The sequence below is a fragment of the Aquarana catesbeiana genome, linkage group LG08 (assembly GCF_042186555.1).
Source record: "Aquarana catesbeiana isolate 2022-GZ linkage group LG08, ASM4218655v1, whole genome shotgun sequence".
NCBI lineage: Eukaryota > Metazoa > Chordata > Amphibia > Anura > Ranidae > Aquarana > Aquarana catesbeiana.
Window position 1 is genome coordinate 295809018 of NC_133331.1, and position 16986 is coordinate 295826003.

At 46.3% G+C, this 16986-nt stretch overlaps 2 protein-coding genes across 2 annotated transcripts in view; both read right to left on the reverse strand.

The window, feature by feature from the left end:
- The window catches only part of LOC141104975 (uncharacterized), a 31464-nt gene extending 29398 nt beyond the window's left edge, over positions 1 to 2066 (reverse strand). The window contains exon 1 of the mRNA XM_073594785.1: positions 522 to 2066. Coding sequence (XP_073450886.1) covers positions 522 to 2056 — 1535 coding nt within the window. The 5' untranslated portion in view covers positions 2057 to 2066. The remainder of the gene's footprint in view (positions 1 to 521) is intronic.
- LOC141106826 (uncharacterized) overlaps positions 1 to 16986 on the reverse strand; it is a 559651-nt gene that overhangs the window by 173812 nt on the left and 368853 nt on the right. The window lies entirely within an intron of this gene.

Below are 16986 nucleotides of genomic sequence, written 5' to 3' on the forward strand. Positions count from 1 at the left end.
AGGGATATAGGGGTGGAGGCGCCCCCACCCCTATATCCCTCCAATTCTATAATCCGGATGATGGCATTTATATTTGGTATTTACCAATGTGTAAACTGAGGCTATACTCACTTTCACAGTTGGGTGAATGTGCATCATATTTCTTCAAGGAGTTTTAAAAAATAGACCTGTATGTGTTTGTGAAATCTTCCACCACAAAATGTACTCAGCCAATGAGAGGTAATGACTCCATTTTTATTTTTCTCCTGCTATCAATGGCCAACACGGTACAACACTTCATCCATGTCTTTGGTGATCTCTGATCTCCTTATCAACTGTTTCTTACATGATGAAGATCAGCCATGGAGTGTATCTGAGGTGTATATCAGGGTGTGCTTCTTCCCCACATGTCCAGCAACATTCATATACAAGACATTTCCCGCACTCACTAATACATCTCGAGGGTTGTGTGGGACCCCTGATGTACAGGAAGACAGGACTTCAGGGAGGAACAATTCCCTCACTCAGGACAGGAAAGTGACTTTCTCTTTGTGTGAGATCTCTGATGTCTGGAAAGATTGGAATTATCTGCAAAACCTTTCCCGCACTCAGGACAGGAATACGGCTTCTCCCCCGTGTGAGATCTCTGATGTGTGGAAAAATGGGACTTGTTTGAAAAACATTTCCCGCACTCAGGACAGGAATACGGCTTCTCCCCCGTGTGGGATCTCTGATGTTTGTAAAGATTGGACTTCTGTGAAAAGCATTTCCTGCACTCTGGACAGGAATACGGCTTCTCCCCCGTGTGAGACTTCTGATGTCTGTAAAGATTGGACTTCAGTGAAAAACATTTTCCACACTCAGGACAGATAAACGGCTTCTCCCCCGTGTGGGATCTCTGGTGTTTGTAAAGGGCAAACAACTGTGAAAAACATTTCCCACACTCTGAACAGGAATACGGCTTCTCCCCCGTGTGAGATCTCTGATGTGTGGAAAAATGGAACTTGTTTGAAAAACATTTCCCGCACTCAGGACAGGAATACGGCTTCTCCCCCGTGTGAGATCTCTGATGTTTGTAAAGATTGGATTTCAGTGAAAAACATTTTCCACACTCAGGACAGGAAAATGGCTTCTCCCCCGTGTGAGACCTCTGATGTTTGTAAAGGATGGACTTGTGTGAAAAACATTTGCCGCACTCAGGGCAGGAAAATGCGTTCTCCCCCGTGTGAGATCTCTGATGTTGGTAAAAATTAGATATATATGAAAAACATTTCCCACACTCAGAACAAGAAAATGGCTTCTCCCCCGTGTGAAACCTCTGATGTTTGTAAAGGGTGGACTTGTGTGAAAAACATTTCCCGCACTCAGGACAGGAAAACAGCTTCTCCCCCGAGTGAGATTTCTGATGTTTGTAAAAATTGGACCTGTCTGAAAAACATTTCCCGCACTCAGAACAGGAAAATGGCTTCTCCCCTGTGTGCAATCTCTGATGTGTGTAAAGATTGGCCTTGTTTGAAAAACACTTCCCACACGCAGGACATGAAAACCTCTTGTGTGTTGGAAGGACGGCACCGTCCCTCACAGTCTGAGGTTCCTCAGGATAAGAGGAATACGATGGTCCGGTACCGTCCCGCACAGTCTGAGGTTCCTCAGGATAAGAGGAATACGATGGTCCGGCACCGTCCCTCACAGTCTGAGGTTCCTCAGGATAAGAGGAATACGATGGTCCGGCACCGTCCCGCACAGTCTGAGGTTCCTCAGGATAAGAGAAATACGATGGTCCGGCACCGTCCCTCACAGTCTGAGGTTCCTCAGGATAAGAGGAATACGATGGTCCGGCACCGTCCCGCACAGTCTGAGGTTCCTCAGGATAAGAGAAATACGATGGTCCGGCACCGTCCCTCACAGTCTGAGGTTCCTCAGGATAAGAGGAATACGATGGTCCATCTACACTGTGTGGTGCCGGATGGACATTTGAGGTAGTCGGGTTTTCTCCTGGACTATACTGTGTAATGTCCTCATCTTCTACTTTACAGTCTGGAGACAAAGTGAGACAATCCTCGGAGGTTTTCCTCATCTCCCGTCCATCTACTAAAATAGAAATACAAAGATTATTATTAGACATGAGCAGATTGGTTCCCCTAAACCAGGACTCCGCCCACATCAGGCAGCTTTGTCTCTGAGGATCTTACAATTCCCCCCTCAAGGTAACTAGTAAATGGGTCCTCTGATCTCCTACCAGTTCATTTCTTTATTCATGGACCTTAGTCAGAGAGTGAGGAAACAACGAGAACTGTCTTTTATAGGAGTGACAGTGATGAGGGGATTATAGGACGAGTGTCAGGACTATGTAGTGTACAACATAGAGTATATAGTGCAGGGGTCAGCAGTATGTTCCATACAAATTACCGATCGGCTATAAAATCATAACCACCCACCTAATATTGAGTAGGTCCCCCTCTTGCCAAAATCCAAAACACATCCCCCAGGTGCCTAGGCTGAGCAACGCCTATGCTAAACATTTTACTGCCAGCACAGAGAAAGAAGATTATGGGTGGAGGAATGTATTTAGTGTTAATGACCCACCTGTGCTGATCTCTGTAGGAGTGTCCTCCTCTATAAATGTCCCCGTTATTCCATCCTCCTCCATAGACTGCTGATCCCTCACATACTTCTCTTCTTCTTCTGATTTAACCTCAACTTTTATATCGATTGGATCTCCACTCTAAATCAAGAGAATGAGAGAAAATATCATCTGTTAAATATAAGCTTTATAATTGTGACATCACATAAGAAATCCACACATCGTCTCCATGAGTCTGTTTTATAATCTCCGTCCCACCAACCTTGTAACAGTGAGGGATGGTGTGACCTTCCTGTGTGGAATACCGGGAATACAGAGGATGGGGACATCTCTCTGGTGGGTTCCCATTACTGGATCCATCTGTAGGAAACACACACACTGACTGAATACATTGTTTCTATGTGTTTATCAGATGATGGGGGATCTAGGTGGACCCTCCGTACTGCTCTCTCCTTTACAATAAAGTCTCCTCTTACCCGGTGATGTGAGGGGCGGCTGATTGTCCATCATGACGTCCTTGTAGAGATCCTTGTGTCCTTCTAAATACTCCCACTCCTCCATGGAGAAATAGACAGTGACATCCTGACACCTTATAGGAACCTGACACACACAATGATACAGTCACCATCCAGACACATCCCTTGTCTGTTACTGGATAATGTCCCAGAATCCTCCTCACCTCTCCTGTCAGCAGATGGACCATCATGGTGGTCAGTTCCAGGATCTTCTGCTCTTTGTTCCTCTCAGGTATGGGAGAAGGAGGGGGAGGCACCATGGTGGGGCTCTGGGTCCTGCTCCATCCTCCTGAGATTGGCTCCCCACTAGACTTCTTCACTACAACATAATCCTACAGATCAGGAGAAAGATAAACCGATATCAATCATCTGACATCATCTAAATGTCTACAATAAGAACGTGGTCTACTGACCAGACTAGACAAGAGTGATGTCATGTGACCTCCCAGAATCCTCCTCACCTCTCCGGTCAGGTCTGTGTTTTATTAATAGAGATAAGAGTGATGTCATGTGACCTCCCAGAATCCTCCTCACCTCTCCGGTCAGCAGGTAGATGATCTCCAGGGTGAGGTTTAGTATCTTCTCAGTCATGTGACTCCGGTCCTCCTCCATCCTCATTGGTGCCGTCATTTGATCTATACAGGTCTCCTCTCCTTTGGGAAATGAAAGTAAAAATTATTTGGATGGTATTGGTCACACAATAATAGGATGTGGGGGTTGCTGGATTTTGAAGAACTACTAATCCCATGGTAACACATTTTTGATTTGGACTGTTTGCACCGGTTATGTACAGTATTTATATATGCTTTAAAAGCCCCCTATATGTCATCAGTTTAGTGTTACAGCGGGGGTCTGGTGTAGAATTATCACTTTCATTCCGGCATGTGTGGCGATATGTAACATGTGTATCGCAATCGACTTTTCAGGTGTGTGTGTATTTGTATTTTTTTATTTCATGTAACTTTTTTCCCCATAACATAAAAAAGCCCCCTATTTTTTTGGTGATAGGTTCTCTTTAATGAGACATCCAGGGTCTAAAAGACCCCCAATGTCCACCCTGAGCTCCACTGAATGTAATGCGATGCACTTCGCACTGCGTTACATTCTTTCCCGGCTTCGATAGTCGGGGAAACTGCCACTGAGGACCTGGAAGTCATGTCATACACGTCACTTCCAGGTCAGCAACAAGAAGGGACACACATCCGCTCTCCTCCCTCCCCTATACCCGGCAGCACCTGCTATGCCAGTCCCAAGCCTGCAGATGGGCAATCGGGATCCATTACGGAGGGCACACCTGGGGTGTGTGGAGTATGCTGGTGGCAGCCCAGGTGCCAGGACGCAATTTTTTGTCACAATGGCGGCCTGGCACCTGGGGTTTGTTGAGCCTGGATTAGTGTTTGTTACATATTAGAGGACCCTGGACTAGGGATAGACGGAACGACCCCCTGTTGGGTTCACACCAGAACTTTCGAACATTGCAAAAGTTTGGAACCGAAAAACAAACCCCATTGAAGTCTACGTATGGCACTCAAACTGGACGAATCAAAAGTGCCCATTTTGAAGGCTTATATGCAAGTAATTGGGCATACAATGGTTATGTGGGTCTGGGTACTGCCCCAGGGGACATTTATCAATGATAAAAATGTTTGTAAGAAACGTAATTTTTTAATGAGCAGTGATCTACTGATGCTTAAAGCATAAAAAATAAAAAATCCTTTTAATATAGTGCCTGGGGGTCCCCTTAGTCTACCTGTAAAGTGGTGTATCTGTACTGTTTATAGAACCAGCTACAGTAATAATTGCATTTGTAAAGCCAAAGAAATGACATTTTCCCTGCAAGCTTTTTATTTTGTAAGCAATGGCTTGGGGAGCCAGTCTGTATGATGAGGCCACAATGTAGTACACTGGAAACAAGATTAGAGATTTTTTGGATAAATTCTGCTGTTTCTTCCACAGACTTTGGATAGAAGTAACAGGTGCGGAAACATTGGTCTTTGGGTTTCGGTGGCGCCTTCTTACTGTAACCCTATAGAAGTACTCTTGATGAAAGCAAGAATTGGCCTTGCTGTCAAAAATCTAAATGACATGCAGCTGTCAAACAGGTGCGGAAAAATTGGTCTTTGGGAGTTAATTGTGCCCAAAAACATTCTTCCAGATGAAATCAACACCCACAGTGCTAGGCAGCCTAGAAGTCCTCCAGAGATTCCACATCACAAAAACACCTAATCAGCGATATTGGCATCAGGTGCTTCATAGCTGCTGGTAATCCAGGACTGATTCATTTTGATAAATGTCAGATGGTCCACGGAGTCTGTGGACAGACGCATTCTATTATCAGTAACAAAACCTTCAGCAGCACTGAATGCCCGTTTGGAAAGCATGCTGAATGCAGGGCAGCCAAGCAGCTCAATTGCATACTGGGCAAGTTCTGGACAGTGGTCTATTCTCCTGATCTCATAAGCCAGTGGATCGTTGACTGGAAAACTCTCCATCTCTGTTTTTGCCCCTAGATAATCCTCCACCGTGTGATGCAGACGCTGCAGATGGGATGTGGAAGCTGACAGCCCTGAGCCGCGAGGACTAAAGAAATTGTAAAATGCATCACTTAGGCGAATGCCTTCTCCACCGCTCCTCTCTTGACCAACAGAAGCCCCAAAACTACGTTTTCCATGACACTGTAACCTACCAGAGTTGGGAAAAGCGTTAGATAAACTCTTCTTTAAGGTGTCCTCAAGAGATTTCATCTTCTGCACTAGCCTGAGTTCTGAGATTTTCCCCTTGTAATGGTGGTCAAGGAAGGTTGCAAACCAATAGTGATCCTTCTGTTTTATGCCACATATTCTTGGGTTTATTTGCAGGCTTTGAAGTATAAGGGTGCCCATGCACCGCAAATTTGTGGAGGCATGAGAAGCAGACTCCTCAGGGTCACTGAGGATTACAGTATCTGGAACTGCCTCTTCCCAATCACGTACTACTCCCAAGGGTTCTGCGGATGGAAAACCATCTCTTACTGTTTGGCGTATGTCTTCCTCCTCTTCAATGCCTCCAAAACTGCCAGAATTCTCCTCCCTCTCCTCTTGTGTGTTCTGTGGCGTAGGAACAATGGTGTCTGCTGCATAAAGTGGGCCTTGAGAGGAAAGAAAGTCCCCCTCTTCCTCCCGCTGCTCTGCCTCAAGTGTCCTGTCCATAATACCATGCAGAGTCTGCTCCAGCAGGAACACAACAGGGATTGTGTCACTGATGCATGCATTGTCACATGTCCTCCCCATCCTTGTGGCCTCCTCAAATAGTGACAGTGCAGTGCATGCATCTTTTATGAGCAGCCATTGGCGTGGGGAAAAAAAAGTTGAGCCGCCCTGTCGTTGTGCCATAATCACACAGGTACTCGTTGACGGCCCTCTGCTGCATGTGCATCCGCTGCAGCAATGCCAAAGTTGAATTCCACTTGGTGGGCATGTCACAAATCAGGCGGTTTACAGGCAGGTGGAATTCCCGCTGAATTTCAGCCAACCGAGCACTGGCTGTGTATGACCGCCTGAAATGGCTACAGACTCTTCTGGTCTGCTTTAGCAGATCTTCCTACCCTGGGTACCTGTTTAAAAAATGCTCCACCACCAAATTGAGGACACGTGTCAACTTTCCTTGTCTAAGGGCAGACAGAAGGTTTGTGCCATTATTGCACACCACCATTCCTGGCTCCCGCTGATGTGGCATGAACCACCTCTGGGCCTGCCCCTGCAGAGCTGCTAGAATCTCTGCTTAGGTGTGGTTCCCATCCCCTAGACACACCAGCTGAAGCACTGCATGGCACGTTTTAGCCTGACTCATTGAAAAGTCCCTTGGACGCTTAGGGGGTACTTGTAGTTCATAGGACAATTCAGCAGAGGAGAGCATTGAGGAGGAGGTAGAGCTGACAAATCCTGCATCATCACCACTAGCTGTATGGAGACGTGGCAGCAAAAAACAAGCTGCAGCAATGAGCCCTGTCCTGGATCCTTCCGAGTTGCAAGCAGAGTTAGCCAGTGTGCTGTAAACAAAATATACCATCCCTGACCATGCTTGCTGGACCACGTGTCAGCAGTAACGTGGACTTTGCGGCTGACTGCCTTGCCAAATGATGCCACAACATTGCCTTTCAGGTGATGGTACAGAGCTGGAATGGCCTTACGTGAAAATAAATAGTACCTGGGAACCTGTGTTACAGCACATTCTGCAAATTCGTGGAAGGTGGTATAATCCAAAGGCAGAAGTTGTAGAGCCAGCAGCTTTGACAAGCTTGCATTTAGACATTGGGCAATTGGGTGGCAGTGACTGTATTTTTTCTTTTTTGCTGCAGCAGATGGGTCAGAGAGATTGCTGCTGAGAGGCCATAAGGTATAGTGGGGGAAGACTGAGGTGAGTAAGGAGGTGGAACAGAATTGCTCCTCTTTTGTATGTCTTTCAGGTACTCTTGCCAATGGGCTTAGTGGAAGTTAAATGCCTTGTCAAGCATATGATACCCAAATAGCTGGTGTTCTTGCCATGCTTGAGACAAACTTTGCAAACTGCAACAGTGCGATCGACTGCACATGTGCTAAGAAAGGCCCAGACAGCTGAGTTGTGGGAAGTGGGCCAGGAGATAACAGCTCCACAATGTGATGGAATAGGGTGGCTGCTCTCTACTCTTCCATGATGGCTATCTCGTTGGGGTTGTGCCTCAACCCCACTTTCCTCCTCTGCTCTATTCAGCACCCAAGTCACGTCAGTGACCTCATCATCATCTTCTCCATCTTCATTATCACTGGAGACAACTTGGCAATAAGCTGCGGCTGGGGGTACATGACTGCCAATTTGTGTACCGTTGTTCTCCCCTCTCTGTAGGCTTATGTTCTTACCTTCCTCAACCTCAGAATCAACATCTGAATCAAGTAGTGGCTATGCATCGTCAAGGAGCAAGTGCCTGACGCAGTGTTCAAATAACTCAGCTGATTCCTCTATGCCTGATGCTGGGGCTATGTCAGGAATAGCTGTGGACAAGGAGGCAGAATAAGTCACTCTGGCAGCTGCAGTGGACTGCGCACTAGTCTTTGCTTGTGTGACGGAGGATGAGGATGATGATTTAGTAAGCCAGTCCACCACCTCCTCTGCATGCTGTGGCTGGATACTTCACAGCATGAGAGAGGAAATGATGCCTTGCCTGAGGACTGACCACGTCCATGTTTGCCTGTGGACACCCACACTGCTGGCCCCCTCACAGTGTCATGGGAACGTCTGCCTCTCCTTGTTGTCCTCCCAGACATGATGGAGGGGGGGGGCGCTTATTTACAAAATGTAATAAAGATGTGGAAATGTGTACGTGGATGCACTTTAATCAATGGAAAGTGGTGTTTGGTGCACTTTAACCTGAGTACTCACTACACAGACACACTCCACACTATAATATACTGCAGTAAAACTACAGTAAGGCACTGCAATATACTGCGTCAAATGTGCAGTAACACACAGAAATATACCGTGTTAAACGTGCACTAATGCACTGAAATATACGGCGGTAAACTTGCAGTAACACACTGAAATATACTGCGTTAAACGGCACGCAGCGCACTGAAATATACAGTGTTAAACTTGCAGTAACCCAATTAAATAAACTGCATTAAATGGCTAGTAACGCACTGAAATATACGGTGTTAAACTTGTAATAACTCACTGAAACGCAATGAAATATACTGCACAATGAAATATACTGCGTTAAACGGCACATAATGCACTGAAATATACAGCTTTAAACTTGCAGTAACATACTGAAATATACTGCGTTAAATGGCACATAACATACAGAAATATACTGCGTTAAATGGCACGTAACATACAGAAATAAACAACGTTAAATTTGCAGTAACGCACTGAAATATATGGTGTTAAACCTGCATAACGCTCCTAAATTTACGGCCTTAAACTTGCAGTAACACACTGAAATATACAGCGTTAAACTTGCAGTAACCCACAGAAATATACAACGTTAAACTTGCAGTAATGCACTGAAATATACTAGATTAAATGGCACGTAACGCACTGAAATATACGGCGTTAAATGGCACATAACACACTGAAATATACTGCAGTAAACCTGCCCTGACAAAATAAACTGATACTAATGTAAAAATACACTCACACTGACTGAACTATCATTAGATTCACATTAAACTGATATTCTGCACTGACAATAGAATCAGAATAGCACACTCATAGGGCGTACACACGGTCGGACTTTGTTCGGACATTCCGACAACAAAATCCTAGGATTTTTTCCGACGGATGTTGGCTCAAACTTGTTTTGTCTACACACGGTCGCACAAAGTTGTCGGAAAATCCGATCGTTCTAAACGCGGTGATGTAAAACACATACGTCGGGACTATAAACGGGGCAGTGGCCAATAGCTTTCATCTCTTTATTTATTCTGAGCATGCGTGGCACTATGTCCGTCGGATTTGTGTACACACGATCGGAATTTCCGACAACAGATTTTGTTGTCGGAAAATTTTATCTCCTGCTCTCCAACTTTGTGTGTCGGAAAATCCGATGGAAAATGTCCGATGGAGCCCACACACGGTCGGAATTTCCGACAACGCACTCCGATCGGACATTTTCCATCGGAAAATCCAACCGTGTGTACGGGGCATAACTGTCTAGTAGCACTGAACAGAGCCCTGTTCTATCTCTCTCCACGCTGATATCACACTACAAATGGCCACTATTGAAAGAATACTTTTATAGTGTGGGGCGGGACTAAGCAACGGGCCATGATTGGATAGAGTCATTATGACAGTGTCCAATCATGGCTCTGACAGTGCTCAGTGCCCTGATTGGGCAAAGCTTTCATTGCTTCAGCCAATCAGGGATTCCAATGCACTGTGTGGCAGCACAGTGCATTGTGGTCATTTGGTGGGCCGAACAAACGTTAAAACGCCCCAATAATTCGGGTGATCACCGAACGGGCGAACAGCCAATGTTCGCCCGAACTCATGCTGTTGGGTTTGTTTGGTTTCTGAACTGGATTCGATTAGTATTAGATCTGCAGACAAGGAAGTCAATGAAATTTTATAGAGTACGGCCATCCAGAGTTTTTGTGCATCCTAACTTGCTGAATTTTGGCCACAGTAGGAATGATAAATATGATCTGTTTGCTCTGAGGCAGTGCTGTGAGGTCAATGGAGGGTCATCATGATGTCCAGAAAGGGGAACTTCCTACACAAATAGACTCAGCTCTAAGTGGGTCTGCTATATGGTCTCTCACGCTATCCTCGTAACGGCAGGTGCAATGATGAGCTCGTTATCTGAAGACTAGAAAGCACAAAAATTCCAAATTTAAATTTTATAGAGTGCGGCCATCCAGAGTTTTTGTGCATCCTAACTTGCTGAATTTAGGCCGCAGTAGCCGGCTAATCAGGATAATAAACCACTATACTATTTTGCGCTATTAAGCACCCTTTCAGCTTCTCAGTATACTTAAACAGAAGAAACAGACAGCTCAAAACCTAATTACTAAAACTCAGCAGCTGGACGCTGTAGGTCAATATACAAAACCTAAAAAGACATACAAAAAAATATAGCAGTGCAGCGCTCAATACAGGTCAGATGTATACACATAAAATGTACATATTAAACGTACATAAATAAAACGCATGAGGCAAAGTCCCAAAAAGTATATCTTAGTCCGAGGAGATCAAAAGCTGCCCACTTGCAAAAGGGGGATCCCTCAGTTGGCAAGGAAAGGGTGCAGTAATGGGATAAGATTGTATTCGTTATATCACCACCAATGTGAACCTCCACCAAGGGTCTAGGCTGCTCACCTTATTAAGTGGACCTTCTGGGTTAGCAGCAAGGTCACTCATGCATTCCCTTCCACAGGGTAGATTATGGAGATAGGGGTCCACAGGCAGTATCCCAAATTCAGTCTCATCGGTTGATATATATCATGTTAAAAACAAAAATAACAGGACATAGTGCTCTCCATACGAAAAGGTATAAAATGTATTAAATAAGAAAAATATTACTCACAAAGCAAGCACTGTTTCCCAGTGCAGGAGTATACAGCATAAAATGAACCAGATGGGTGGCTGTACTGACATCACAGAGCCCCTCGCACGCGTATCGTCCGTGTGGACGTCCTTAGCGAATCTGATTGGGGGCCCGTGCGTCAGCTCTTATATCTAATCCTGGTTCCACATACAATTCATGATGATACTGGAAACCCCGCCCACTCTCCAATAATACACAGGTGAATGGACTTAACTACTAAGTAGTAGAGAATCAGGAGTGGCTACAAATCTAATAGGGCACAAGCAAGCTGAATACACTGATAACTTACTGATAGGCAGCCACCATTCCTCCCATGCTATGCGCTAAAGCATTTCCAGGTCAAATCCTTATCTTCCAATAGCAGTGAACACTGCTGTGTCCTGAAAGACAGCCCGCCCCCATTTCCGGGTCAAAAAAAAAAAAAAAAAACCAGGCCCCATCCTGCTTAGCCTCCGAGATCAGACAAGATCAGGCGCTTTCAGGGTGATATGGCTGTAGGCAAATCCATCTCGTTCAATGGCAGCTAACGCTGCTGCGTCCTGGGAAGAAGCCCGCCCTCTAATGGGGCGTTCGTATGGAGACGGGGATGGGGGGGGGGGCGGGAGCACAACAAACAAGCCGCCCATTTCATACACGTCGCTCACAGACTAAGAGAACGGCAACAGGGAGCGCAAGACGCAATGCGCGCTCCGCCCCTCCCTTCCACGTCACTCCCTGGACAGATCGAGATGCAAACTCCAGTCTCCTTTCCCCAATAAACAGACAGTCACCGTTCTGATGTTCTTAACTCCATCGCTCAAACCCACTGACCTGAACCTCTGAGCACATTTTATTCATATAGCCTCATGGTTTCACAATCGACCAATCAAGCACAGGCATTCCCTCAAACAGGAGGGGTTATACGACAACCAATGAACAATGACTAGGGGAGTCTTATGGGCGTGTCTGGGCGGGGGGGCAGCGTGTACGATTTCCCGCCCCTTGTCTCTGTAAGCTAAAATAGCTAGACAAAGGAAGCCGCATGGCTTGAATTCATGAACGCTGTCCGACCATAACGCACCCAAAAACTCCCGTTTTTACCGATTGGCGTGAATCCTTATTCTGCGTTGTTCAGAGAACAAAGCATACCCGGATTATACTACCGTCCAGTGTGGATGGGAGATTATCTGCAGGTGCACGCCACGGCACCCCCCCCCCCAAATGTGTTGATCAGGCACACAGGGGTGACACGAGCCTACATCCGCTAAACCGATAGAAAGACGATCGTTCTGTGCATCGCACAGGGGCCCTTAGCTGGCGGACATATCCCCACTCTGCAAACACTTCTCTACATCTCCAAGGAGCTTTTCACTACCAAACAGATCTCAACCAGCATCAGTCTGCCCCAGTCAGCACTTTAGAGCGGGCTGCGGGAGAACTAACACTATGACAATACATATTAAATACATCTTCATACAATTTCCACAACACTGCACATGCGCAAGGCCCCGCTCCTCTCTCCTACTGGCCCGGTGACAGGTAAAGGAGGAGGGAGCCCCGTGGTGATGTCATGGGCCGTGGCCCGGACTCCAAGACAGGTATCATGTCCCCCCCCCCCCTGAAAGGTGCCAATTGTGGCACCGGAGGGGGAGAGGAGACAGATGAGTGGAAGTTCCACTTTTGGGTGTAACTCTGCTTTAAGGACTGCCCTTCTTCATTCCGATTGCTATCATGAAAATTTTTCATTTGACCAGTGAGATGGTAAGAAGGTGAAGGTCGCCTCCATTTCCTGGCAGGAGTTCTGTAAGGAGGTCTGAAAAGTAAGTGTAGGTGGTAGGACCATCATAGACCAAGAGGCCCATTCCCTACTTAGAGTCCCCCTGACCCTACAGCCTCCTCTTCCCTCAGAGCCCTGATGCCTGCCAACCCTATGAAGGGCCCAGAGCCATTCAACTCCACTACCCCCTCAGGGGCCCCGAACACCTCTAGCCACAGTACCCCCTAAGACAGGGGTCTTCAAACTGCGGCCCTCCAGGTGTTCAGGAACTACAATTCCCATCATGCCTAGTCATGTCTGTGAATGTCAGAGTTTTACAATGCCTCATGGGATGTGTAGTTCTGCAGCAGCTGGAGGGCCGTAGTTTGAGGATCCCTGCCCTAAGATGTTACTCAGCTCCACTACTTCCCTCAGAACCCTCAGTATTTTCCTCCCTCTGGCACCAATGATGGAACATATTCTTCATGGCAGGCTGGGGAATGTTCTCGTCCTCCTGACCAGCAATGTAAGGGGCTCTATGCTCCATACTCCTGACCCCGGCACTCCATCATTGTGTTGGCTGCATAGTGTAATGATTGCCCATTGGCTGCCTGTGTAGTGTAATAATTGCCCTTTGTAGGCCATGTATGGTCAGGATGGTCATTGTCTTGTCTATTTATTGTCAGTGATGTTTGTTTTGTTTAGAGGAACATATTACTAGAATTTATCTCCAAAATGAAGAGAATGTTCCGGCCCTGTAAGTGGGGAGTATTCTGGCCCTGAAGGGGTTAATCTAGGTTTCCACACTATATATGTGTATATCATCATCTGCTGGAGATAAAAGACGTCACAGTGACTATGGAGGAAGAGGACGGACATGACGGGGGGTTACTGGGTGTAAATAGAAAATAAGATCTTATTACCTCTTCCAACAATGTCTCCTCTCTACTTCCTCCCAACTCACCTCTCACCCGGAACTTCCTGTCTGTACCTGACATCACTTCCTGTCTGTTCCTGACATCACTTCCTGTCTTCCATAGAGACTTCCTGTCTGGGTAGAAGTGAGAAGATCACCACCTTGTGGAGCTCAGAGGAACTGCAGCCCCCGAGAAACATCTTGTAGTGTGAACAAGGTTTTATGCTGTGTGTGTATGTACTGTATATCCTTATAGATGGGGTCATCTCCACTCCCACCAAGAGGGGCATATATGTAAATAAATTTATATGGACATTATTAATTGGCAATTTAATTTTAGAGTGAGTTCTAACCACAAAGTACGATGGTCAGAATAGGTAACATCTGTTATTCAGAGGGAGAAGGTCCTCGCTGTGTTATCATTCAGGGAATGTTTAGAACTAGAATTAGAATGTCACATTTGTCGTCCGACTGCCAGAATTCTTTTCTTCACACATCACCTCTCTATTATAGCATTTTAAAATAATAATCCAATGTGTGTCCTCATGGAAATCTGGTGACCATTGTAGGGGAGCTTACTTTTTTTCTAGCAACTTCATTACAGTGGGAGGAAGACAAATGGAGGTAACATGGTATCATCAGGAAGGTGAAAGGTGGTCTATGGAAGGGAGGATGGGCTGTAAATCAACCATGTCCTTGAGAAGAGTAAGAAAAGGTGATTGGCCACCAACTGTTTAATCTGAGACAATAGTAACAAGGAAGGCTGCCTTCTGTTCTGGGGTCATAGAAGGGACCTTGGGCAATGGTTTGAAGGAAGGATACTGAAGTGTTGATAACACAGAGAGCCACGGGAGGCTTAATAAAAGGAACCATGTAACTGATGCCATTGTTGTGACCCAAGTAAGGGTTGCCAAGCATCCTTGAAATATTGCAGGGGCCAACAGCTGGCCCTCAATGTTGTTAAGTGGCAGGCACTGATCAATGCTATATTACATTTAGACAATGTAACTGACACCCTGAATAAAGCTGTGACTCAGAAAGTGGGTTGTAGGACACGATCTTTGGAGTGGGATGTAAAGCAATCAAAAAGTCCTTAAGAAGAATAAGAAAAGCTGAATGTCCGGCAACTCGGATACACTTCTTCAGGTTGAGACCATGACAAGAAAGGCTTCCTTCTGGGCTAGGGTCATAGGGCTCCATTCACAAAGTGATATCTTACGGTATCCGAGTATGGGGTTGTCATCGTGATTGACGATCGATCTACATCCGGGGACTTTTCCTTAATTTTTTTTGTTTTTTTAATAAAGGACTCAAAAACTGCCTCCTGTGTTTTTTTTGGTGAAAGAGAAGGTGTACCATGTACCCCATGCTCATTCATATAGGGGGGGCTGGGATCCAGATTCCGATAAGCCCCCCACCCATACACCCCCACAACCACTGGCCAGGTTGTGGGGAAGAGGCCCTTGTCCCCATCAACATGGGGAAAAGGTGCTTTGAGGGTGCAGAGCCCAACCTGTCCCAAAGCACCCCCCCTGTGTTGAGGGCATGTGGCCTGGTATGGTACAGGAGGGGCGCTCCCTCATCCCCCCCTTTCCTGTCCTGCCTAGCTGCATGCTCAGATAAGGGTCTGTTATGGATTTGGGGAAGGGGGGGGCACGCCATTTGTTTTTACATTTTGGCGTGAGGGTTCTCCTCAAAATTCATACCAGACCTAAAGGGCCTGGTATGGACTGAGTGGACCCCATGCCATTTTTATTTTTTTCATCGCCAGCAAATCTTTTTCTTTACAGTCAGCGGGGGAATTCCTCTGACAGCCGATGACTCATTGGTTTTAAAGGACGCAGCGGCCGCCCGTTCCTTAACGACTGTTGTTTTCTGGTTGTTAAGGATGCCAGCAGCTACTGATTCCTTCAATATCGCATGCCGAGATCATTACTTATTTGCCGCATGCATTTTTCTTTCCTCTTGTGAATTGACTTTCACTCCTGTTTTTGCGGTATTTACCGAGCGTTTTTGCTTTTTGTGGTAAATACCGTATAAAGCAATAGTGAATTGACATTTTCAGGATGTCGCATGTCGTATTTGGGAAAACACCTAAATACCGCGTGCGATCTGCTTCTGTGAATAGAGCCCACAGAAAGCATCTCACACGTTGTTTTTGTTTTTTTTTTTGCATGCTAGTCTCATAGCAAAAGTGAATAGGTTACCAGAGTTAAGAAAATTTGTGTAAGTATTGACTATAGTAATCCTAAATTTCCATGCGTCCAAGTCTTGGTCTACAGACGAATACTGTACTGATCAAATGAAAGTTACTTGTTCTGTTATCTTCCGAGAAAATTTTTTGTGCTTGTTCCTTCAAATAAATTAGCATGAACTCGTGATCGGCTCTCGAAAGCTGTGAACTGCCGGTGCTCACCACTTCACCAGGATGTACTGCTCTGCCGGTGCTCACCACTTCACCAGGATGTACTGCTCTGCTGGTGCTCGCCACTTCACCAGGATGTACTGCGCTGCTGGTGCTCATCACTTCACCAGGATGTACTGCTCTGCTGGTGCTCGCCACTTCACCAGGATGTACTGCGCTGCTGGTGCTCATCACTTCACCAGGATGTACTGCGCTGCTGGTGCTCATCACTTCACCAGGATGTAATGCGCTGCCGGTGCTCACCACTTCACCAGGATGTACTGCGCTGCTGGTGCTCGCCACTTCACCAGGATGTACTGCGCTGCTAGTGCTCACCACTTCACCAGGATGTACTGCGCTGCTGGTGCTCACCACTTCACCAGGATGTACTGCTCTGCTGGTGCTCACCACTTAACCAGGATGTACTGCACTGCTGGTGCTCACCACTTCACCAGGATGTTCTGCGCTGCTGGTGCTCGCCACTTCACCAGGATGTACTGCGCTGCTGGTGCTCACCACTTCACCAGGATGTACTGCATTGCTGGTGCTCACCACTTCACCAGGATGTTCTTCGCTGCTGGTGCTCACCACTTCACCTGTACCCCGATCTGTGATTGACGAAGTCCAAGAGACACAACGATCACAGGTCGCACCTCTACACACCCTCGAGGGGTACAGTGGGAGGATGTACGGGTACGTTCCCCTAAATAGACAAAGCTCCCATCCAACTTTATATGTATAATGGCTGGGCGGGAGATGGTTAAATAAAAATCTCCTGACACTTAGGGGTCTTT